This window comes from Lentinula edodes (assembly GCF_021015755.1).
Source record: "Lentinula edodes strain Le(Bin) 0899 ss11 chromosome Unknown C8R40scaffold_20, whole genome shotgun sequence".
Classification (NCBI taxonomy): Eukaryota; Fungi; Basidiomycota; class Agaricomycetes; order Agaricales; family Omphalotaceae; genus Lentinula; species Lentinula edodes.
Window position 1 is genome coordinate 95,869 of NW_025764326.1, and position 22,451 is coordinate 118,319.

A 22,451-nucleotide genomic window follows, 5' to 3' on the forward strand; every position below is an offset into this window, starting at 1 on the left:
TAAAATCAGTGAGGATATTGAACAGCTGCGAGACGAATTGAAGAGCATACAGAGCGACTTTGAGAGATCTAAAACTGTGTAGGTCTACCAGTACTTTTCGGAATAATATATATCATTATTTGCAATACAATATCTACCGTACATACTCATACCTCAGAACATCTTGCACACCGAATAAACTTTCATCATCCCTGCACTATCGTCTGTAGCTTTTTGGTAATCAAAATAGTCACAGGAGCTTTATATTGCGATACAGCTTTTCTCGAAATATAATAATATCGTACATGCTCGTACATGGCTGAAAGGTCGAATGCAAAAGACAGCGGCTTCTACATATATGATGACTTGATCAATCACGAACTGCTCGCGGTGACTACGACTTTCGGCAACGGTGGATGAGTCTGAGAAGTGATTCTAGTATTGCTTGGAGCAGATCCATTCGAATCACCCTCCTCCTCATCAACATCACTGTCTTCACCAATTCCAAACAACTCTTCCCGCTCGTCCCACACGTCTGCTAATCGTACGGATTTGCTTGTAGTAGAAGAACCTTTACTGCGCTGCTGTGAATGATTGTGTGTTGGAAGGAGCTGGGTTCCCGATGCATCGTCGTCATCTTCATCGGAAAGAGCGTCCGTGTCTAAAGGTCGGTATAATCGAGATATCTATAGCAGCCACATTCAACTAGTGAGTGGAGAGATTGCCTGTACATAGATGGGATCAGGAATGTACCTCTCTTCTATGACGGTAGTAGCGTTCCGTGTGATATGCAGCATATAAACCAATGGCAGAGCCAAGCAAGTTAGCCTGGGGGAAGGAATGAGGTTGAACGCCGGGGAAGGGATCAAGAGTCAGCAACATACTATCACGTCCCCCATTTGGAATTCCTTGAACTGCGGGATACATAATAATGAGTATCATTCAAAGTGAAAATGAAGCTGACCCGATCTTGGCGGCGTACAAAGTGATACTGACAGGTAGCAACGACTGAACGACTTCACTGAGAATCCCTCCACAGAGAAAACATATAAATCCTGTGAGTATCAGGCCAGAGTGCCGCCAGAACCAGATTCGCCGATATTCCCTGTAAGTGGTGATGCGTGAGGTTCACAGAAGGGTTCGCAGCATAATAAAGGTAGAGAAAGCGACCTAGAATGAATGAAAACAAAGGGCATGAATCGAACACTCACTCATCCACATCGAAGATAAAGTAGAACACCGTCGTCGCGATGAGGAAGCATATAAAATGCAAGAATTTGTCATTGAGCGGGAGAGAATGGGAGAAGTCGGTGAAACCCAGGAACATCAAACAGAGCATAATTATCACTGTAAAGACGATGAACCACTATAGCGACTGAGTACAGAGTCTTGAACCTTTGTAGAGATGAATAATAGTAGACTGACTGGTCGCAGACGAATAGGCAAGTTGTGATGGTTGGGCAATCGCATCCTGTGCGATTTCATTATGGTTTTGGTTAACCTGTGAATGAGTTTTCTCTTTTCTGCCATTGCAGATGGTAGCATCGCTAGAGAGTTAGAACCAGCCTCGGGGACGCCAATGCACAGAAGGATGTAGGATTTGAGGAAAGGTTGTACGCGGAATTAACCGGTTTAACGTGGCGCTTTGATCGTCAAGGCGCTAATTTCTTACTTCAAATTGTTTCTCTCTCTCAGTTATCCTCAGTGGTCCTGAAGACCATTGCACGTCTGTAGACTTCTGTAGATCGTGTCTAACCTATGGTTGGACAGAATTATGTAAAGTTACGCGAAAAATCCTATCCTATGCGTGTACAATTGCTAAATCATCCGCACTTCAGTCATTAGACTTCAAAATTCCCTCCAATCGGTTCCACGTCAACAGTCGATTCATGAGGACCGGTATATGGACTAGGCAAGGGAGACGGCGCGCATGAGGATGTATGGGCAAGTTCAGGTGGAGAATGAGGTGCATTGGCCAGGGCGATACTTCCGTTGGATCTCATTGCACAAGGCGTCCCACAAGATGGACATTTCCCATCGGACGAAGGACCAATCAACCACTGGTAAATGATGATGATTCAGCGAACAGGATATACTGCGAATTATTAAATGACACCTACTTCGGAAATATGCTCCAGACAAAACAAGGACCCACAACAAGGAGTCCTGCTAGCAGCCCTTGCGGTTTCAAAGCTTTGCCGACCAGACATTAGCGTAAAGAAATCCCCATAAAAAACCACACCTATCTCACCATATTCCACAGTCACGGTCTGCAATCTCTTTCTTCATATCTGGATGCCCGTGTAGTTTCTGGTCGTAGGATTTGGAGCGCCATTCTCTTGGTCTGGCAGGAAGATCTGTAGTAAGTGTTGTTCCAGACATGGTCCAAATGTCGAGTTCGTCACCGGTCTTTTGAGCATCGTTCACGGAAGAATGGAGGTTGGACAAGGGACGGTCAGCACCAAGATCAATGTCGCAATCAGCGTCAGGATTTCCTGTACAGTGAAAATGGAGATGTAAACATCGAATAATATGCAAAGGACAGGCTACGAACCAGTAATAGATGAGAGTCTGTGCAATTCAGGCATTTCCTGAGTTCGGATACTAATATTTATTTCGATAGAATAGGAAATTCTTAGCGCAATTTATACACCATGTTGTGTGGCGCTCATGATGTCATTTTCAGAAGTTGGTTTCATTGCACAATAACGAGTTTATGTCAATTTCATATAAGGAAAACCACTTGCGGCGCGCGTCGGAATCAACAACAGCTGGAACTCTCCTTAACCGGTGACGCTCCCACTGCACGACAGCCTTGTCGTAGTAGGGTTGGAGTAGGGCTGAGTAGGGTTAAATCCTGGTTGACCAGTTTGTGGTGAGAGGCATGGTCCATTGATTTCTGCGCGATAACAAATAATCGAGTAAGATTTTCCTTCAGTTCATCAGGGGTCATTCTCCAAGTCAACGAAGTCATGTTGAGAGAGGGGCGCTGGTAGAAGCCAACTTGCTTGGGTATAAATTAATTGTCTATGCGCATACATACATGACCTACAGTAAATTGAACCATGGTACTCAGTCAATTACATATGTAGGTACTAAAACTAACGAGTGTCGGTGGTTGATGGCATTGTCCCAGAAAGAAAAACAAACTCCAAGTGGCAGGTAATCATATCATAGAGAGCATTCCCAGGAAAGACACTGATGCAGGAACAAGGAGATATTCCCAGATCCCTTTGACAGCGAAAGCGATGGCTGAATTGCTTGATCCTGAGCTGGATGATCCTGTTCCCGTTCCCGTAGAAGATGCGCCCGCACCGGAGTTCGTACCAGAGGCAGAGGTAGATGATGTGGAGGAAGAGTTTGATTGCCCGCTAGATTGAATTAAATTTAGCATGAGAGAGAATAGTCGTAAGAGGCAGATTGAGTACATACTTTGTGAACACTTGGAGATAGTTGATTTCCCAGTATGCGTTGTCGTAGTTGGTAGGATCGGGAACCATGGACGTACAATTAGGCGCTACGGAACTACAAGTCTGTGCGAATACAGAGTCTTCACCGGCAAAGGCACCGCAGATGTCGATGTACTATTGGTAAAAATAGATCAGTCGTGGAGTTATTAGTAAAGGCAGCGCACGAGGCGTACAAGAGTGATGATCTGAGGACCGAAAGCTGTGGAAGGATTGCAACCGCTTGCAGGATACCAGGCGCTGGCTTCACCCCATGTCGTTGGATCCGGCGAACTAGAGACACCAATGTCACTAGGCACAGAGCCTCGAGCAAAGTACCACAATGCAATTCCATTCGTGTCCCACAACATAGCATAGACCCCTCCACCTTGCGACGCAAACCCAGACCCAAAGCTGTTGCTCTTCGTTTCAGTCGTTACACAGCCGACAGTGTTCTGTCCAGTAGTGGGCGTAACAGTGCAGTTGGAGATATCACCAACAGCGGTAGAGATGGTGCCGGTTTGATTGGAGGCTACAGAGGTGGGTTGATTGCAGTTGTCTACACCGACGTGGAGGGAATAACGATTATCTGTCGCGAGGTTGACCTGCTCGATGACGTCTATTTCGCCTTGTTGTGGCCATACTTGACCTTGCGTGAACAAAGAGGGCCAGACGGAGCACTAAAAAAGAATTTTTGATGAGAATTGTCAATGACCCAGATGGACTAGAAACATACCCCGAAAGGTATATGGTTTGCATCAAAAATCAGCAGACTGCCAATGTCCATGAGTTCGTTCGATTCCAAGTAGACCGAGTTACGTCCAAAAGAAGAGTCTCCTGCGCCATTCGTCGTGTTGTCGACTTTGATGATTACCCTTCCACTCGAATCGACATAACTCAGATTCGCTGCTTGAGCGGCGGACTGAGAAAGGAAGTGCACGTTCCCTAATATCATCCCCATGAGTTAACCCGAACCCGCCACCAACCCATCCTTCTCGAAGACTCACCGAAATTGTTAAAATCAATGGCACTTTCATTAAATTTGAACCCGTTGAAGCTGAGGAAAAATTATTCAGGTTAATACCTCCAGAATAATAACATGACTACAGTCGACATACAACTGTTCTCCGGTGAGGTTTTGCGAAAGCGTGTAAGTTGTCGCTTTTGTTGAAACGATTGAAGTGGCCAGGAAGACGAATCCCAAGCCCAAGGATTTACCAAAAGGCATCGTGAAAACAAAAGAAATTAGATCGTGGATGTAAGCAGACAAGGATGGAATTATATTAATAATTTTTCAATGGCAACTTGAAAGGTACGAGTTGGCCGGTGTGAGAAAACGTGATCGTTGCTTGTTCAACGGTGATTTCCAAACTACAGGCGGTAAATGTGCCCAACAGCAGTTGAGAAGATCATCCAGCAATGCCTCTGACTCCCAGGATTGATTCCAATGCTGTCCTAGAGTACAGTGCAGTAAATGTCCCACGAGGTCTAATGTTCGGATTCGAACGAAACCAGGAAAAGTCATTAGAAAAAATGCAGAACAACACCCATGGCAACGCGGAAGTTGACGTGATTGTAGCGATTAAACCTGGATTAAACCTAGCGCCATCATCAGCTTCCACATTCCATAGTCCTATTTTACAGGCAAAGCGATTATAAACAACATCGCAAACGCAATAACGAAGAATAACGAACAGTTCCTCTCGGCGCGCTTCTAGAGTGTTTATTTATGATAATAGTATGCTGGAATTCCTCCGAGTTCGAATATTGGGATCCTGGTGATCTAATCTACATGCACATGCTTAATGAGTTGGAGATTGACCGAAAAATTTCAATAAATTTACACGGACTGCGTCGAGCTCAGCGTAAAAAATACATTGGACACTAGGAGAGTCGAACTCCTGACCTCACGCACTCAACTATATCATGCGAAGCGTGCGCGCTACCAACTGTGCCAAGTGCCCGATATTCTACAAGAAGTTAAATTATCACAGATCCTGATAACATTAGTCTCATATATAGAAACCAGTATATCCGTATAAGTAACTAATCTGTAATGCCCAGTCCAGCCAACTCCCTTCTAATCTCCGCCTCACCGTCTATCTTCTTCATCTGGGTTGCCTCGAGCCGTTCGCCGCGTTTAGCTTTGTCCTTGAGCTCTTCGATAGCTTTCAGCTGTAAGATGCGGAGAAGATGCGGATGGAGTGCAGGGAAGAGAGAAAGTGTTAGTGTACAACAACAACGAAAGGACACGAGGGCGAATGAAAGCAACAGGGAGATAGCAGAGAGTAAATAAGGATATATCAGCAAAAACGATGAAGGTAACAACATAACTAAACAAAAATAATAATCACTGAAAGCGTACCTTCTTATTCAAGTTCCTGACCTTCTTCGCAATGGGATCCAATGCACTATCCAGCCCAGGTGTGACAGGCGTCGACAATGCAGTGTCCAGAGGCGTAAGAGCTGCAGATGCCAAAGCAGCTTTGGCAACGTTACCATCACCGTTCGCCTCATTGGTAGAGGTAGAAGTAGTGATTTTACCGTTGACGCCATTCAAGTCGATGGAGGTGGGTTTCTTGCTGTTACCGTTCGTGTTTGCGTTTTGCTGGATACCGTTTCCACTTGCACGTTGTTGTCCATTCGCGCCGTTCTTTCCCTGCTGTCCACGTCCCACAGATCCTTCTCTTCCTCCTCCTTCTCCCTCGCCTCCTTTATTCTTTCCACCCTTATTCCTTTTCCTCGCTTGACCATCTCCTTTCCCCGGTCCTTGTCCTTGTCCCTGTCCTTGCCCTCCCGAATCACCTCTCGGCAAAGCCCCAGGTCTCGATGGATTTTGATTCTGATTCGTGGGAGGCGGGGCACCAGGTACATACCTCCCTCCCCTTCCCTGTCCACCTGGTCCTCCAGGTCCATTCATACCAGCAGAACCAGGGGGAGCGGGACTCTTCGAATACCCTCTCACAGGTGTATTTTGTCCACTCGGCGTCCTCGAAAATCCACCCTCGTCTTCGCGTTTGAATATCGCGGGCGTAGCGTTTCCTCGAGCTCCAGGAGGCCGATACGCACCAGCTGGTTTGGTAGGGGTTCCGTCTAGAGAGGTTGTGGAGCCACCTGCACCGCTGTTTTTGAGAGAAAGTTGATAGAGAGATACGGAAGGACTTGGTGGTGGAGGTACAAGTGAAGACTGGAGAGGACCACCTTGTGAAGGAAACGGCGGAACATTATCCACGGGGGTAGGTCTCCATGAAGCTTGGTACATCTCTTCGACAAGTTGTACGTGCATAAGAGCGCCGGTGCAATGCCATATTTTGATGCCATTATCAACACGAAGTCGAGGAGAGAGTGTGGCAGTAAGGAGGAAGCGTCCGTCAGGACTCCAATCACAATACGATGTGTTTGGAGCATCGATTGTGCATAGTTTGTTGAGTGTCCTTCGGTCGAATATATCGATCTTCCCTGCGAGATTACCGAATCCTGCGAGAGCAAGAAGCCGCGCTTGAGGGTTAAAGGATATGTAATTATGAGGCGCGGCGCCGAAATCATACAACGTTCTGACCCTCTGGTCGAAAATCACCGTTTTCGCAGGCATGTACCCGTATACGACACCAAACTCTTTCGAGTTTGGACTCCACGCGAAATCGTGGATGGGCCCTTCCTTGTCTAGGGTCACACGACAGTCAAAGTTCCCTGCGGCGCTGAGCAGGTACAGGCCAGTCTCCCCGTAGTACGACTTGTTGGTGTTGTCGACATCGGTTTGGGTGAGGAGTAGGACCTGGGTGCCGAGGAGGTTCCATTTAATTGTTGATCGATCGGCTTTGAAGAAGGTTTTTTGGCAGGTTGGGGATGCGGAGAGGGTGAGGAGACCGTAGATTTTGATGCTGGCTGGAGCGCCCTAAAAGAACACATCGTTAGCAAATTAATCAATATGAGAATTGGTTTCGTATTGCTGACCTTCTTCTCAGCAACAAATACCGCCACAGATGGGTTCAAGCCTGGACTCAGACATGCCTTGGTAGCTCCCTCGACCTTCAACTTGTCCACAACTCCCTTCCCCCACTCTGTTGGCCTAAAAACCTGGATCTCCTGAGCGACTAGACGAATCGCATGGCTTTCAGTAATCGTATACTGCAGATCCCATCCCTCTTGCGACTTTTGGGTGAACGCGACAAGTTCTTCGCCGGTGGAAACGGAGAACACGCGCAGATTTTTGTGCTGTTGATTGTCGTCTAACTTGATGGGGCGTTCCCAGGTCGAGAGATACGTTCCGCGAGGTGAGAACGAGAGCTCGATTACGTTGGAGAGAGGAAGTTCTGAGAGGAGCTGGGCACCTTCAGCCTGGAAGATTCGGACGCTAGAGAGTGGGATGTATCGATGGCACGAAGATAAAAAGAAATTGAGGATTCTATCAGCCAAGTGCGAAAGAATACTACAAAGGGCAACGTACACATTCGGCAACGCATAAGCGTATAACCTCCCATCCGCACTATAGACGTAGGTCCTCGCAGGAACCTCTGGTGATTCGAACCCGGCAATCGGTGCATAATCAGGTGTCCCTCCAATTAATGCAAGGGATTTTTGTGCACGAACTAGGAGAGGAAAGTTTCGTCAGTTTTCAAATACAAGGGAAAAAGAAAAGAAAAAACTGAGGGGGGGAAGCAGGAAGCAAAAACTCACAAGCGTACTGCTGAGTGATCTGAGACGTCATTTCGCCAACTAGATTTTTCGATACAAATTATTGAAGAACAAAGATTCGAGAAGCGATGTAATCACAATATAGCCGAGATATAACGCAAGTCGACGGCTTTGAAAATAGTTTTTAGGCTTTTGCGGTTGACGACGGTATTCGACAAGTGAGGTGGCGACGAGACGACAAACGACGACTACAGAAAGAGCTGCGAGGACAAGAAAGACAAAAAAAGACACACACACACACCAAGAAGCAAGTTAATGCTTCAAGGACTGTTAATGAAGAATGTTGGGGAGCTGAGGACAAGATTCGAAGCGTGGAAAAACTACCAGGCTTCTCCCACACCTTTTGATCATTTCTTCCATGTCTACGCCAACTGCGTCCAATGCTGCTGCTGGCAGTGGATCCTCAAAACAGGCATCGGAAGCTGCTGCTGCTGCTGCGGCCATTGCAGCCAAAATTGCAGCCCAATTTGCTTCAGGTGGCGCTGGTTCAATGGGAGGCAGCTTGAACGACGCAGCGTTCACGTTCGATATCGATATTAACGATGCAAGGAATAGATATATGCTGTGTAAAAGCTCTACTCAGCAAGATGTACTTTCTTCTTTTTCTGTACCCGGCCATAACTAACCAATACGTTACTCAGATCCAAGAAGACACTGGAGCATCTATATCAACCAAAGGAACATGGCACCCGAATCGCTCAAAAGCTACCGAAAGAGACCCACCGCTATATCTTCACATTATGGCTCCGACAAAAGAAGTTCTTGACAAGGCGATCAAAAAAGTCGAAGAACTGCTGGCGATTGATATGGGAAGTTTGGTCGAAGATAAAAAGGACAAGATGGGTGGTAGACGGAAGTGGCCGGAAGAGAAAATGCCTGTGGGGCTGGAGAGCATTAGGAACTTCAATCTGAGAGCAAAAGTTGTAGGGCCTAGTGTGAGTTTCTCGCGTTTAGCTTATTTCTATATGTACGCGCTAACACGATCGGTTCTTGTAGGGATCTTTCGTAAAATATATTCAGCAAGAGACAGGTACTCGTGTTCAAATCAAGGGCGTTGGTTCTGGATTCGTAGAGCAGGAAACAGGTCGGGAGAGTGACGACCCACTCTACATCCATATAACGTGATTTCTTTTCCCCTTCCTCTCATCACCCATTCCTCTGAACTTCAACTTCTCCCAGCGGCCCGGAAGAATCTCAAGTCGCTCGAGCCAAAGTTCTGACAGAAGACCTGCTTCTTGTCGTCCGCGCCGAACATGCCAAAATGCAAGCCGTAGTGCAAGCCCAACAGATGGAACTACATCAGGTATCAATCTCCTTACTGACTATTGTTGGTGAAACCCCTAGCACTAAATTTGCCTTTTGCTACATTCTCTCAGGCCCAACAACAGTATGCCGCCTACGCTGCATCATACCAAGGTGGTGGTTACCCTGGGGGTGCTGCAGGTGGTTATGGTGGTGGTTATGTACCCCCTCCTCCAGGTGATGCTCCACCTCCACCTCCGGGCGACTCTCAACCTCCACCACCGCCCCCTTCAGGAGGAGGTAGCGATCCCTCTGCCGTTACTGCTGCTTCCGCTGGTGGTACGCCACAAGAGCAATATGCTGCTTATTGGTTCGTTTTTTCGTTTCGACTCTACTCCCCAATTAACTCTACTCCCCACCATTTCCGGTATAGGGCGGCGTATGGCTACGACGTCAACTCGCCCGAATTCAAGACTTGGGTGGCGGAACAAGCGAAACAGACAGAACAGTATTACGCACAACAACAAGCTCAAACTCAAGGTGTTTATCCTGGATACGATCCTTCAGTAGGAGCAGGCGGAGCCGCTGCTCCCCCTCCGCCACCGCCACCTGATAGCCAGGCTCCTCCTCCGCCTCCTGCATAGATACGAAGAGCAATTTTTTCCCGTTCTTGCGTCCTCGTGAATGCGATTTGTTACCATGGTCCGTTCGTTCTCAGGAGTGACGTTTTGAAGAAGCTTACGATTTCTTTTGTGTGTGTGTATATAGCCTGTCCTATCATGATTTGCTTTGCTTTCTGTAGTCCTTTTACAACGCCTGGTACATCCCGAAAAGATCACTTCTTCGTGGACTGAATCGACTGCGTGGAATGGAATATCGACGGGGTGGAAAATTGATGAACAAAGCAAAGGCGGACTGAACGAGTGGAATCTTTAGGGCTTAGGATTGACATTGAGTTTTGCGTAGTCCTCGTATGTGACGCCGAACTAGTTGTAAGGGTGTCCTCAGGCTGTATTTCTATACATATGCAGCCATCTCGGGTGGAGGTCTTTTTAAAATTATTTTATTAACGATTTGCCCACTGTTACATACATTCATGGTCGGTCGACGGTGGGCGGCGGTTTTCGTTTCGGGAAATATTACATTGTTACTGCCTTCAACGGGCCGCGATAACCATAATCGTCCTTGTAGGTTTCCGTCTCAACAAAGTCCTCAGCTGCAAAACAACCAAGATGGACCGCGAAGAACTGAAGCTTTATACTGGCCCATACACTGGAGGGCTCACTATGACATCGGAGATGCTTTCTATCTTGAAGCAGCCTGCAAAGTATCTACACAGTATACAAGATGGTGGTCAAAAGTTGAGAGAGCTATATCAAGATGGTCAGTATATGCGGTATATTCGACCTCAAAAATCTCAAGATCTTATCCATTTTATAGAAGCGACAAACTGGAGTGCGAGAAAGCTTTCCATGTTCGGCCTTGCTTGCTATTTTGGCGAGCTGGAAGCCGTTATCAGTGTAAGTCGGGTCATTCTATGCCCATATTTTTGATTTACAGCAGCAGATGGTACAATCCGGTCAAGCGCCGTCTCTCAGCTCGCATGAAACGCCCTTTCATTGGGACTACGTTAGCATTGTTATATTCGGTGCGCAAAGGTCCAGCCACGGACCTTCTCTCAAACACCTTGAAACCTTGGAATTTCTCTTGTCTCGCGGAGCTTCTCCAAACTCTATTGATATCGTCGGCTTTACAGCCCTCCAACACGCTTGTACAATCCAGACAACAAACGAGCCTCCTAAATACGATCCACAGCAACCCATGGATGCCGCAACTTATGCCAGGCTTGTGCAAATTCCACATATTCCTCAGACCAACAAAATGACCCCACTCCTTCGGACGCTCATCAAGCACGGTGCTAACGTCGATCACCAGAATCGATACGGTGAAGTTGCAATGTTCCTCGCATTTCCAACGAACAACGTCGATTTCATCGATATATTGCTCGAACATGGCGCGTCCCTCGATATCCCTGAAGCAGACGGCCTCACGCCTCGAAACACTTTTATTCGGTACGGTCCCCAGGTGACATCTTGTGTTACAAAGTGGATTCGAAAACGTGAAGGAATCAACGCACCGCGCGAGGGAGGCCAAAAGCGATGCGGCTGGATTGGGTGCGACAAGCCCGGAGGAGAAAAGGATGGGAAGAGTACTCTGATGATTTGTTCACGTTGTCAGGTGGAAAGATATTGCTCAACTCAATGTCAGAGTGCGTGCAATTATCTCCTTTTCTGCCAACAAAGAATTCAATTCCCCTACTCCGTCTACATAGAAAAGGCCTGGGCGGAACACAAGAAGGTTTGCAAGCCTTTCGATACCAGCACCACCATTGTGCTCATACCGAACTACGATGAAATTGGTTCACTTCAATCTACGGCCAATTTTGCCCGATCTGTCTTTGGCTATGACCAACATCTCCCCACTCCCAAAAACACAAATCGTGGCGCTCGTGTCCCCCGAACCAAGCCTGGAAAATCAAATATAAAGAATATCATCGTCAAAGTCCAGATTGCAATGAAGCCAACCGCAATGTATGGCATGACCTTCGATTCAAACTCTTTCGATCCACACGGTAATCTGCTCATTTATACCAAGAACCGCGATCTGGTCTGCACAATACGCAGAAAGGACCAGATAGGCGGGGTTTCTGCACCCGGAGTAGGTGCTGGAGAGAGAGCATTTGACAAATTAGTCCAGACAATAATGACGAAAGGTATCGGTGGTGCGAAGGGGTATTTTTCGGCTGTACTCAAGTCAAAAAAGGAGCTGGTAATCAAGGTGGAGGATATGCTTGCTGAACAGCCATTTTAATGTGTTATTTTATTTCCCTGCGCAAGTCTGCCAAAATTTTCTAATGAAATGTACCGAGCCCAAGACCTTTGAGTCGTTCACCTTATGGTTGCTTGTCGATGTGTCAGAGCAGAACAGCACTCGGCTTGTTCGACAAGTCCACAGGCTGACCTGAATAAAATGCATTTCCCTTCGGGTTCGCTCATCGAGGGTTTTCCTGGGTCGTCTTTGTTGGAGCATGAACTCCGTACGTACGATACAAAGCTTTGACTTACCCTTTCCGTATGCGTCTACGAGTCCCTCAGTTGTTTGACTACCAACTGAGGTGAGCTCGTAGCGCCCTAGCCACTAACTACACGCTAACGTTGAGATAGTATATTAACTTTTACAGTCTTTTCCTCTTCTTTCACTTTGCGAGTGTGTATGCATATGTAGTACTAAGCGGGAAATCAGTATCTTGAAAGCGGTGATCCATTACGTAGATCGATTTCTATCTTACCTTTTACTTTCATGTCGCACTCAACAACAACTACAGCGACCTATACACTCGTCAAATACTCGAGATCCTATCCAAATTCTGCGCAAGATGCTAATTCGGAATGGCAACACTATACAAAGCCTACGTTGAAGCTTATCTTGGACGTGAAAAAGTCCTTAACCACAGGCGAACTTGAGTCCGTCTTCTTGCGTATCGTTTGGTCGATGGAAAACTCGTATGCACAAGACCAAAGCGAAGTGTCATTTGTGAGCAAACTTTCGCGTATTCATCGCGTCTTCTACAACCCATGACTTGAGAAAAGGAGAATTTCGACCTGCTTTCCTTCTCGTCCTTTTCGACGCGTCAAACAGACAGACAGCAAGGCGGTCTTCCTTTGAAAGCCGTTTATCGTGACTCGGTCGTTGGAATTCGATATATCAACGCGTCAAATGGGGTGAGCGTTTCTAAGTACTTGGGTCAATTGAGGCGTCAGGCTGACTCTGCAAAGACTTTTCGCCGATTTCAAATCACATTTTCATCGGCCAATGATGCATCTCAATTTATCGACTCTATTAGCTCAATATGCCCTTGCAAAGCGAATTCTACGGCTGGTCCTTCTAACATTCCCCAAATGATGAGTGCTCCCTCCATGGTGCCCCCAGTGTTGCACCATCCAATTGCAAAGCCGCCTATTCTGAACAATTCTGCTTATGCTCAGACTGTTCCTGTTTCTGCTGCGTTTCCTCTCAGTCATATGCATAATAATAATATGCACAATAATAATATTCCCCTTAATCAAACCGACGTGTTTTTCCCTGTCACTCCATCGCAGAGGCTTTCTACTTATCCCACGGTGCACTTTCCATACCCTGGCGCTCCTTACGCTTCCGTCTCTGGAATGCCCATGCCTTCTTCTCAAATGCTGATGGACCATCCAAATCAAATTCAGTCTTCTTCTCCTCCCCTACTCCCACCACCGTCTTCCCAGCCTCCCTTTCAGTTCGGCGGCTCACAAGCGCATTCCCAATCCGCTCCGTTCACACCGACACCTACCCAATCGGAACATCCGCACTACTCCCAGTCGACTTCTGTAAATCAACAGGCCTTCACCCAAACTGTAGGAAATGAAATAATCAAACCGGTCAAAAGCAAATTTAAGGCCGAAAGCTCAGAGAAGGAGGTTCAAACAACGGACCCGTTCGTGTTCGCTCTGCGCGAAGCAACATCCTTATACGACATGCCCCGTCATAGTCTGGAGAAGTTGGTAGGAGACGTCGTTCGAGAGGACGGGTTTGTTCATCTGGTCAGTACATTGAATAGGTTCTTCACAACAACAGTTTAACGCTCGCTCAAAGATGGAAAGTCTGTCGTCGATGTGGAAGGTGAAAGGTTACATTGACGGATGAATGAATATGTAGCAGGGAACAAGACGTTAAAGATAGATGTTACAAAGAATCGTATTGTATGTATTTGATTGTATATGGTATAATAAAAACTTCGTTGCAGACGTAGTCTGCGCAAGATAGGACAAGTGTCAAAATATTGACGAATAGTTCAGCAGTCATTCCGGGTCAATCCGCTATATCAGAAGAATCCCAACCATAGTATCTGCGAAGCTTCTTGCTGAATTCCTTAAGAAGGACGGGTCCAATGGTGCTGTCAGGGTGAGCTGGAGAACAGCGGCATTAGTAGAGATAATGGGTCACAAATGGAGGGATCCGACGTACGCTTGTGAAAGGAGATCGACTGTTATAGGACATTTGAGTCATGAATGTTCAAGCAAGGATGAGAAGCTTACACGATCTTTAGAACTAGGAGGATCGAAGCGAACACTGGAACCAGCGGTGCTAGGAACGTACTTGAAGCCGACATCGGTCAGTACCTCGAAGAATGATATGATTAACTGTCGTCACGGTGCTGCGAGAACGTATGGCTGACCTTGACAAATATATCCCATTTCATCCCAGCCTTACCCTGGGTCTCGTCATCAGCTGTGTTCAGGATTTGGTGCATGTATGTCCTAGTTCTCTTTCCAAGATTTGCAAACCAATTTCGTCTTTCCTTTTTGTCAGCCGAAGTATCTTTCTTCTTTTCTTGCCCCACACCAAATTTATCAAAGAGACCCTTGGTAGACGAGAACAGTGACGCTTGGGCAGACCTAGATTTTGTTTTGGTCTTGAGAACGTCGAGTTGCTCAGATTGAAGGTACGATCTAGCTGATTGAGCAATAGTCTCAGATGGGTAAAAGGAAGTAGTTGATTGCGAAGCAGCAGTCGCAGCCTTAGGTTTCGCAGGAGCCTTTGATTGGGCGTTTGGGGCAGGAGAAACAGTGGCGCTTGGAATAGGCGGTGGAGCAGTTGCAGCATTATCTTCCACAGGCGCTTCCCCGTCAGCAGCGGCAGTAGGCTTCTTCTTCTTCTTCTTGGGTTTTTTCTTTTTCTTTTTCTTTGCATGGGAGATGTCATCCTCATCGGAAACTTCCTCGATGGTGACTCCAGCCTTGGGGCGATCGACTGATATCATGAAATTGGGACAATTGTTCAAAGGAAATGATCTCCTGAATGAAAATGCTCACCAGTCGCAGAGGCATTTACAGTAGGCTTAGTGGCTGATTTGGGAGCTGCAGCGGTCTTTAACTTTGAGTCTTTGCTGAACATCCGTCCTGAGCAGTTATAAGGGTGGACGATGGAGGTCAATAATTGCTCTCTCGCTCACCTCTCAAGGAGCCCAATAATTTCAAGAACGAATTTCTCTTGGAATCTTCCGCATTAAAAGGGTCAAGTTCGTCGTTTGCGACGGGCGGCTCCTGCCAATTGACTGCAGTGACAGCGTCCATCGCCTCGCGAAGCAGATCTCGCACTGTGTCCTCCTGGTCGGTGTCATATCCACTTTCATCGTCGGAGCCATCGTCATCGTCATCGTCATCATCCTCCGACTCATTCTCGCTCCAATCATCAGAATCATCAGAATCAGAAACTTCCTGAAGAGAAGGCATAGAATCGTCGCTCTCCCCGCCGTACGTGATTGCAAGGGGCTTCTTTATTTTGCCACTGAGCTTTAGAGGGCCGTCATTGTCTTCGTCGTCGTCGTCACCTCTTCCTAGTAATAGACCGTAGGCATGCCACTGAGGGGTAGCATTCAAAACTTCTGATAAGCCCCAAAGAGCGTCGAGGTCCTTGCCGCATGTCCCTTTATAGTTCTACAAAGACTACTGAGTATGCGAAATGGAGAAGTAAAGGCCCACGAACACCGTTGATGGTTTTCCACATCGTATCAAGAACATGTTTGATCTTGGTTCGATGCAATGGAGAAATGATTTCCTCAAAATTTGCCCATTTATTAGAGGCAGTTTGGGACTGTGATTGTGCGACGACCCATTTCTTATACGGGTCGTACTTCTCATGAGCATCGGTATTCCACTCTTTGCCATCAGGCGATAGCAATGGTGTCTCCAGGATTTGCTGCAGCTGCACAGCGACCTAGGCACAAGATAAGAGGAGTAAGGATCTAACGAGCGCAACAGTGTAAGTGAAAAAGATGTACCGATAGATCCCCGACAGAATCCCAAAGCATCTGGGGAAAGCGTTTAGCTTCCCTCGGGCATTCTTCGATAGCATCATGGAGGAGTTGATACAAGGTAGCCTTCGGATATGGTGCACGGGGAAAACAAAGTTCCACGACGATAGAATCAAGAAAAGAAGAGCAGGCCTTCCGGGTTTCAGACCAATCGAAGACGAACTCTTGATCGCCTGTTTCATTAGTCGTCTCTTTGAAATAGCACGCGTAGTGGGCTGCAGCAAACTTCAGCATTGATTTGAAATAGCCGAAGTAGAAACCGCACGAGTGGTTGTTGCAAGAAGAGAGAATTTTGTCTGATGAAGGTCAACCAGCGTATTTACAAGATAATACAGGACGAGATATCGGAAACGAAGGCCTTCGTCACGCTTCAGCGTAGGAACTACACTTTCGTCGGACAAACCGCCTTCCTGCAAGGAGTAGAGGATATCAACAACGATCTTCCAAGCGGACCCAAGCATGTACACGTTATGTATCCTAGGCCATGAAACTGAAAAGGGGTTGATGCGAAGGACAGGTATTGAATTACCTATTGGAAATGATTTGTGCGATATAAGAAGGATCCTTCATGGGGTCGATCTCGTTTTTTTGCTTGTAATCAATTGTACGAGATTTGATTTCCTTCTCAATGATAGAGAAAAACAGGTCCGGATCTTTCAAGTTCGCGATATCGTCGAGATTTTCTGGACATGCATGTTTGTTAATTAGAGAAACTTCTAGCAACAACATACGACAGGTACCGCTCAGTTGAGATTCTGCAAGTTTAATACAAAGTTCCAGACGGAAAGGCGTCAGAAATGATTTGCTAGCCTTTTCCATGAGATCCTCTGAAGCGTAAGTGTCAATTTTAGCGAAGAAAAGGTAAAAAAAAGATACCGGAGAAAACGCACCAGCAAGTAGATCCAGCTTGTCTCTTCCCGTCATTTTGGTCATGAGGATTAATTCCCCAGTTCCTTGGGCACCATACTTGCCATTGCGCAGCACAAGAGCACGCTCAGTAGTAGGTCTCACTTCTCTCTGGCGTTCATCGTGTTTCCCATGATGTTTCTGGACATCCTTTGGGCCGGTAGAAATAAGATCTCGAGAGTTGCTAGGCTTTCCTGTCTTTATGACAGGGCCAGAATTGACTCTGGGAGCCATGAAGATGGGAGTAAAAGATAACGAACACCTTATTAAATTTGATCAATTGATTTTGTCTTAGACGCACGCTATGCTGTTTGACTTAAAAAGGCAATGTCGCTCTGCTTTGACTCTTGGCCGCTGTTTACCATTTTTGTTGACTCTTCAATCTACATATCAATCGTCGATTTATCACGGACCTGTCATATATCATACTGACCGCCGAGCGAAACCGGTGCATTTCATGTTCGGTCGAAGCAGCCAAGGTTACTGCCAGTCATGCCGGCATCTTCAGGGCATCCACAAATTTGTTCCGAGATGTTCTCAGAGCTCTCATTCTCTGTCCCTCTCTATTTCCTTGTTTTCGCCTCCAATTTCCGTTCTTTGCTCTCCAGTATCCGTGGAGCCTAGATGGCTTCCTTCAACTTGACTGGTAAGACTTTACCATCATGTGCAATGTCGGCTCTTCATCTTCCTTCATAGTTGAAGATAGCTCGCCTTTGATATCGTATTCACCAGCTGGTGCTTGGTCAGATTCTCCCGCTAATGACACCTTACTTTCTGTGAGTTCGCGAAATGTCGTAGCCTCAGCGTATCTGAAGCAACACCTAGTCTTATTCTGGCTCTTCATACCACATCACCTCCACTCAAGGCGCGACAGCTACTATAACGTTCACTGGTACAACATAGTCCATGATCTATGTTTGCGCAAGCCGATCAATTCCTCCTTCTATTTAGGCATAGGAATTACAATATTTGGGGGTCATAGGCAAAATTATGGAACATACCAGATATCCGTGGATGGGCAGACTGTCGTTGCTTCCGAATCTTCTGCTGGTCAAGATGTCTTTCAGCAAGTTTTAGGAACGGTTTCTGGATTAAGCAATGAGAAACACACCGCTGTCGTCACGAGCTCCAGTGCTTCCTCAATCGATATCGACTATGTCAATGTACAGACACAGATCGGAGAAACTGGGTGCGTCTTTTATTTCATAGTCATGTCCACTTTGAATCTCATATTTATACTATAGCTCTCAGTTGACGAAATCCACAGTAGATGACAGCGACCCAAGCTTTATCTATACTCCAGCTTCAGAGTGGAGTGTCAATGACCAGAATTATTTCATGAATGACACACTACAGTACGTGCAGTTTTACATTATGCGGAGTTTGTTTATGGTAAACCCCAAGTCTATAGCTACACTTCCAGTGCTGGCGCCAGTGCATCCGTCACATTCTCTGGCGAGGCAGTTGCATTGTACGGCACCGTTTCTCAAGACCATGCAGACATCCAGCTTTCATTAGATGGTCAAAATGTCACTTTTGGCGCTGGTGCCAATGGTTTCGCCTCTACACTCCATAGCCAGGTTTGATGTAGTCGTCGCTTTCATCGCTAGCGTTGTTGACATGCTTGTTTTCAAGATTCTCCTTGTGTGTTCCATCCGCGTGCTCCCTTGATTTGACCTTCATACCCTTTTTTTCCAGTATTACGCGCAAGGTCTCGGGTCAAATCAACATAGCTTGGTGGTTGCTGCAGATCCTCAATCCGGAACTGGTCCTTTCATTGATGTTGACGCTGTCGTTGTGTATTCTTCGATCCCGGGGTCTACTACCAGCTCTAGTAAACCTACTTCTACGAGCTCCCAACGGCAAGTTAAACCATTCCCCATCCTATCCGAGTCTCCGGTTTAATGATGAATGTTTCATGCAGTGATATGACTTCGTCTGGCAAACTCCCAACAAAGACCATCGTCGGTATAATCGTCGGAAGTATTTTTGGTTTCCTACTGCTCCTTGCTCTGCTTCTACTTCTATTACGCTGGCGACGTTGGCGACGACAGGGCCAAGCTGACTTGTCACCTCTCACTCCGACACTTCCCATCCAGAATCCTGATATGCTGGAAGCCGGTCTGTCCACTCGGTCAGGTGGATCCAGATTGTCGCAAAATTCTATGTCAAGTTTTTATAGTGGCACTCCTCCAGAAGAAGGTTTCATGCAAGGACATTCGCGGGATGCTAGCACCGCTGAATCATTTTCCTCAACGGCACCCATCAATGCTAGCAGTGCTGTTCCTGCCACTCGCGATCATTCCATAAGTTCGGTACGTTTATGATTGCTGCCGGTGCTTTCTTACCAGGGGTTTGGGACGTGCGAGCTGACATATTACAATCCAGAACGTTCCCATAAGACCGAACCTACGTCCGCCTCCGTTAAAACTGCCTGTTTCTTGAGTTATGGAATCTACATGTCGTAGTAGTAGCACATTTGAGTTTATCTTCAATGAATTTTGAACAGAGGTTGAAGAGTGAGATTAACACCGACAACTGGTCCGACATGCATCATTTGTTTGTAGCGGTGGAAACCGTCGAGATCAATGGATTTGAATTGAGCCGGGCCTGGACAAGCTGACTACAAGTAGTCCGTTTCTTATTGCAAACGTCCATCTTCTTCCTTCCTTTACATAGGTCTTTTCTTTTCTTTGGGTCTGAGCTGCGCTCTCTTCTTGCTCATTCATTCATATTGCTTTCTGTCTCCCATCTTGCACGAACCTTTCCCATCGATTCCTTCAACAGCAACTTTCTCCCCTTCCGATTGAGCAGCGCTCGTTCCACTCCCTCATATTAAGCACACCAATTATCTCTGCGAAACAATGGGAAACTTGATATGGCATGATTTGGGTCGCTTTATCTCGATCACTGCGAGCGTTTGTGAGCAGTATTTCTCTATTTATCTGAGCCGCCCCAGTTCTCAATGATGACACTCTGGCTACCAGACGCCGTATGGTCAAGCTTCTTCGGATTTTATTACCGCAAGTTCTTCTGGGACTTTGTAGGTGGAACCTTGCGTGACCCAGGAGGTATTCAGTACGTCTTTACCTTATCCTTTATCTCGTCTGTAGGTCATATTCATCCATTACTAGACCAGCTCCAGGCGCCGCCGTGTTCATCACACTTATCGTCAAAGCGCCCATTATCCAAATACTTGCTATGATTCTTGGAATGATGATAGTTGCCTTGGAGTATTCTCTGCCATTGGTTAAAGGACTGGCGCTATATCGTAGCTTTGTCGTCCGGATCGTGCTCCTTTTTTTCCAGTCCTTCCTTTGTATCCTCTATTATCAGGTCAGTGTACAGGACAGCCTTCCGGTTGAAATACTGAAAGGACCTCTCAGGGAACGAATGCTTCTCTTTGGTCTTTGATAGCCATTGGATGTTATGTACGCGCTCAGTTACTAGGCGAAGTCATGGAGGAGGCAAAAGAAAATCGGGGTAAAGGCGGGCGAGCCTGATTTTAGATCGTCGCTCGAGTTCAATTTGAATTGTTGGTTTGATGCAGTTGGACTGGTTCCATTCCATACCATTATTTTTTTCTGCTATTTGGAAACACCTTATTCTTGAAATTTCAATCCTTACTCCTTACACGTTCCCAAACATCCAACTATTGAGATTTCTTTTACACCAATAATTGTTTCTGTAGTAGTAGCAATACCCCAAAGATTTGGTAGACCTCTGGCTATAACGGAAAGCGCTCGTGATGAGTCTTCACAATCAGCAGCTTGGGTAGACTCCACCATGTTGGCTTCTGAAATCATCTCCAAAATCCCGGTCAGTTATGACAATGGCTTAGCATCTGGTTCCCTCTTTTTCTTTCCTTCTACCGTCAATATTCATAATGAACTTGGTGTCGATGTGAGTTTGGATGAGTTAACTTTTGATCAGTAATATTTGTTACTAATGAGGGTTGACCCCAATTCCTCCAGTTTGAGATACGGTTATGTCCTGCACTCCAGAAGAAACCTAGATTGCCTACGCCGCACTTTAACGGCGGCGCAGATGAACCTGTAACGGAACCTTTGGCCAACGTCGATCCTTTTGCTCCGCCGTACGACCCGGGGTTGCTTGTAGGAGAGCTTATCAGCGAAGAGATCTCCCAGCAGTATGTCGTATTGGTGTGTCTTTCTAGTTCTGGAAAACGCTTCGGATTGCAGATTGATAATTAGCCTTCTTCTCAAGATGAACAAATACAGTGTCGTACCACGACATTTCCTTCTCATCACCAAGGGTCATAATTGTTCTTTGCCTTCCTGGATTTCACTTAACGTGTCTTTGGGTTACAGAATACCAATCGCAAACATCGCCTCTCATGCCTGACGATCTTCTACAAGCTTATGCGCTGCTGGTCGCGGGAAAGAAAGCAGGCAAGAAGATGTTTGCCTTTTACAATTGTGAGTGTTAACTGTTAGATATTTCTTGCTTCTGAGTGCATCATTGTCAGGCGGAGACCTCAGCGGAGCCAGTCAACCACATAAACATCTTCAGTTCATCGAAACCGAAGACGAAGGACCCCCGATCGAAGTTTTGGCAGGCTCAATATCATTAGAAAGCCCGGGTTGGTATAAGCTTGAGTTATAGCCAAATGCTTTCTGACATCCCCCCTTTCTAGGCAAGCCTTTTTCAATTGAGCGGCTACCATGGGCCAACCACGTTTTTCGTTTTCCGTCGTACGTGGACACGCAGTGATTGGATATCCTTGTACTGAGTTGTCGGAAGAAATTTGCCCTCTTCCCCTGTTCATAAACGTGAACCTATCCTTGCAGATGCTTTTATATCATTATTAGACCTGGTTATTTCGACTGTTCGCTACGATCCCACTTACCCAGCGGGTCTTCCTTCGTACAACGTTATACTGACGTTGGAGCATATGCATCTTATTCCCAGGCGCTTCGAAAATCATACTCTAGAGAGCACTGGCGACGATCTTAGCGTCAATTCGATGGGCTTTGCTGGTATGTTATTGGTAAAAAGTGAACGTGAATTGGAAGCAGTGAAGACGGAAGGCTTGGGCAAGATCTTGCGGTCGGTGGCGCTGCAAAGTGTGCATGACCTTCAGGTCGCTGGAAGCACAAGGGACATAGATGGCGATGCCACCTCGATGCTATGATCGGTTTTAGAATATTTGTAGGGACCTTTGTAAAATTGTATACACGACGGAGTAGAATCTATGCACGGCCAGTAATCTAATCTCATTTTATTGCACAGCCACCCTCCCCAATCACCTTTTTATT

General features: G+C 46.5%; 10 protein-coding genes and 1 non-coding gene across 11 annotated transcripts; 5 read left to right on the forward strand and 6 right to left on the reverse strand.

Annotated features, from left to right (window-relative positions):
• Positions 1-353: 353 nt before the first annotated feature.
• C8R40DRAFT_1046884 (uncharacterized protein) lies at positions 354-1,509 on the reverse strand (the record flags this gene model as incomplete). The annotated part of the gene is made up of 6 exons (XM_046224395.1): positions 354-665; positions 733-807; positions 864-893; positions 976-1,084; positions 1,191-1,345; positions 1,405-1,509. The coding sequence occupies 6 exons, from the start codon at positions 1,507-1,509 to the stop codon at positions 354-356; spliced, it is 786 nt and encodes a 261-aa protein (XP_046085645.1).
• Positions 1,510-1,645: 136 nt separating this feature from the next.
• C8R40DRAFT_1106921 (uncharacterized protein) lies at positions 1,646-2,585 on the reverse strand. Its single transcript, XM_046228181.1, has 4 exons — positions 2,534-2,585; positions 2,243-2,474; positions 2,100-2,193; positions 1,646-2,039 (listed from the first exon to the last, which is right to left on the reverse strand). The coding sequence occupies exons 1-4, from the start codon at positions 2,565-2,567 to the stop codon at positions 1,821-1,823; spliced, it is 579 nt and encodes a 192-aa protein (XP_046085646.1). The 5' UTR covers positions 2,568-2,585; the 3' UTR covers positions 1,646-1,820.
• Positions 2,586-3,145: 560 nt separating this feature from the next.
• Positions 3,146-4,653, reverse strand: C8R40DRAFT_1069935 (concanavalin A-like lectin/glucanase domain-containing protein; the record flags this gene model as incomplete). The annotated part of the gene is made up of 6 exons (XM_046226177.1): positions 3,146-3,350; positions 3,412-3,563; positions 3,623-4,105; positions 4,162-4,370; positions 4,433-4,482; positions 4,544-4,653. 6 exons carry the CDS (start codon positions 4,651-4,653, stop codon positions 3,146-3,148), a joined length of 1,209 nt encoding a protein of 402 aa, XP_046085647.1.
• A 650-nt stretch (positions 4,654-5,303) lies between these two features.
• Positions 5,304-5,389, reverse strand: C8R40DRAFT_t144. Its single transcript has one exon. It is a non-coding gene; the product is annotated as a tRNA-Ala (tRNA).
• A 16-nt stretch (positions 5,390-5,405) lies between these two features.
• C8R40DRAFT_1106933 (eukaryotic translation initiation factor eIF2A-domain-containing protein) lies at positions 5,406-8,434 on the reverse strand. The gene is made up of 6 exons (XM_046228182.1): positions 8,199-8,434; positions 8,103-8,141; positions 7,873-8,014; positions 7,380-7,779; positions 5,791-7,320; positions 5,406-5,600 (listed from the first exon to the last, which is right to left on the reverse strand). Exons 2-6 carry the CDS (start codon positions 8,131-8,133, stop codon positions 5,472-5,474), a joined length of 2,232 nt encoding a protein of 743 aa, XP_046085648.1. The 5' UTR covers positions 8,134-8,141; positions 8,199-8,434; the 3' UTR covers positions 5,406-5,471.
• Positions 8,435-8,478: 44 nt separating this feature from the next.
• On the forward strand, positions 8,479-10,006 carry C8R40DRAFT_1171171 (uncharacterized protein; the record flags this gene model as incomplete). The annotated part of the gene is made up of 6 exons (XM_046231655.1): positions 8,479-8,709; positions 8,762-9,055; positions 9,117-9,241; positions 9,300-9,423; positions 9,497-9,732; positions 9,796-10,006. 6 exons carry the CDS (start codon positions 8,479-8,481, stop codon positions 10,004-10,006), a joined length of 1,221 nt encoding a protein of 406 aa, XP_046085649.1.
• Positions 10,007-10,263: 257 nt separating this feature from the next.
• On the forward strand, positions 10,264-12,695 carry C8R40DRAFT_289180 (ankyrin repeat-containing domain protein). The gene is made up of 4 exons (XM_046234607.1): positions 10,264-10,745; positions 10,803-10,882; positions 10,929-11,631; positions 11,695-12,695. The coding sequence occupies exons 1-4, from the start codon at positions 10,595-10,597 to the stop codon at positions 12,231-12,233; spliced, it is 1,473 nt and encodes a 490-aa protein (XP_046085650.1). The 5' UTR covers positions 10,264-10,594; the 3' UTR covers positions 12,234-12,695.
• Positions 12,696-12,722: 27 nt separating this feature from the next.
• C8R40DRAFT_1171173 (uncharacterized protein) lies at positions 12,723-14,032 on the forward strand (the record flags this gene model as incomplete). Its single annotated transcript, XM_046231656.1, has 2 exons — positions 12,723-12,956; positions 13,013-14,032. 2 exons carry the CDS (start codon positions 12,723-12,725, stop codon positions 14,030-14,032), a joined length of 1,254 nt encoding a protein of 417 aa, XP_046085651.1.
• Positions 14,033-14,261: 229 nt separating this feature from the next.
• Positions 14,262-17,406, reverse strand: C8R40DRAFT_1046613 (uncharacterized protein; the record flags this gene model as incomplete). The annotated part of the gene is made up of 12 exons (XM_046224373.1): positions 14,262-14,359; positions 14,418-14,436; positions 14,489-14,572; positions 14,629-15,203; positions 15,266-15,352; positions 15,406-15,889; positions 15,939-16,169; positions 16,234-16,481; positions 16,532-16,743; positions 16,796-16,949; positions 17,007-17,093; positions 17,157-17,406. The coding sequence occupies 12 exons, from the start codon at positions 17,404-17,406 to the stop codon at positions 14,262-14,264; spliced, it is 2,529 nt and encodes an 842-aa protein (XP_046085652.1).
• A 124-nt stretch (positions 17,407-17,530) lies between these two features.
• On the forward strand, positions 17,531-19,782 carry C8R40DRAFT_1106945 (uncharacterized protein). The gene is made up of 10 exons (XM_046228183.1): positions 17,531-17,818; positions 17,869-17,948; positions 17,998-18,064; positions 18,124-18,361; positions 18,417-18,527; positions 18,584-18,752; positions 18,808-18,816; positions 18,871-19,034; positions 19,097-19,487; positions 19,561-19,782. The coding sequence occupies exons 1-10, from the start codon at positions 17,797-17,799 to the stop codon at positions 19,615-19,617; spliced, it is 1,308 nt and encodes a 435-aa protein (XP_046085653.1). The 5' UTR covers positions 17,531-17,796; the 3' UTR covers positions 19,618-19,782.
• C8R40DRAFT_1237615 (ATP adenylyltransferase-domain-containing protein) lies at positions 19,783-22,434 on the forward strand. Its single transcript, XM_046233440.1, has 11 exons — positions 19,783-20,094; positions 20,160-20,250; positions 20,307-20,508; positions 20,559-20,655; positions 20,864-21,075; positions 21,147-21,335; positions 21,400-21,448; positions 21,504-21,611; positions 21,662-21,775; positions 21,830-21,887; positions 21,937-22,434. The coding sequence occupies exons 1-11, from the start codon at positions 20,037-20,039 to the stop codon at positions 22,325-22,327; spliced, it is 1,569 nt and encodes a 522-aa protein (XP_046085654.1). The 5' UTR covers positions 19,783-20,036; the 3' UTR covers positions 22,328-22,434.
• Positions 22,435-22,451: the final 17 nt, after the last annotated feature.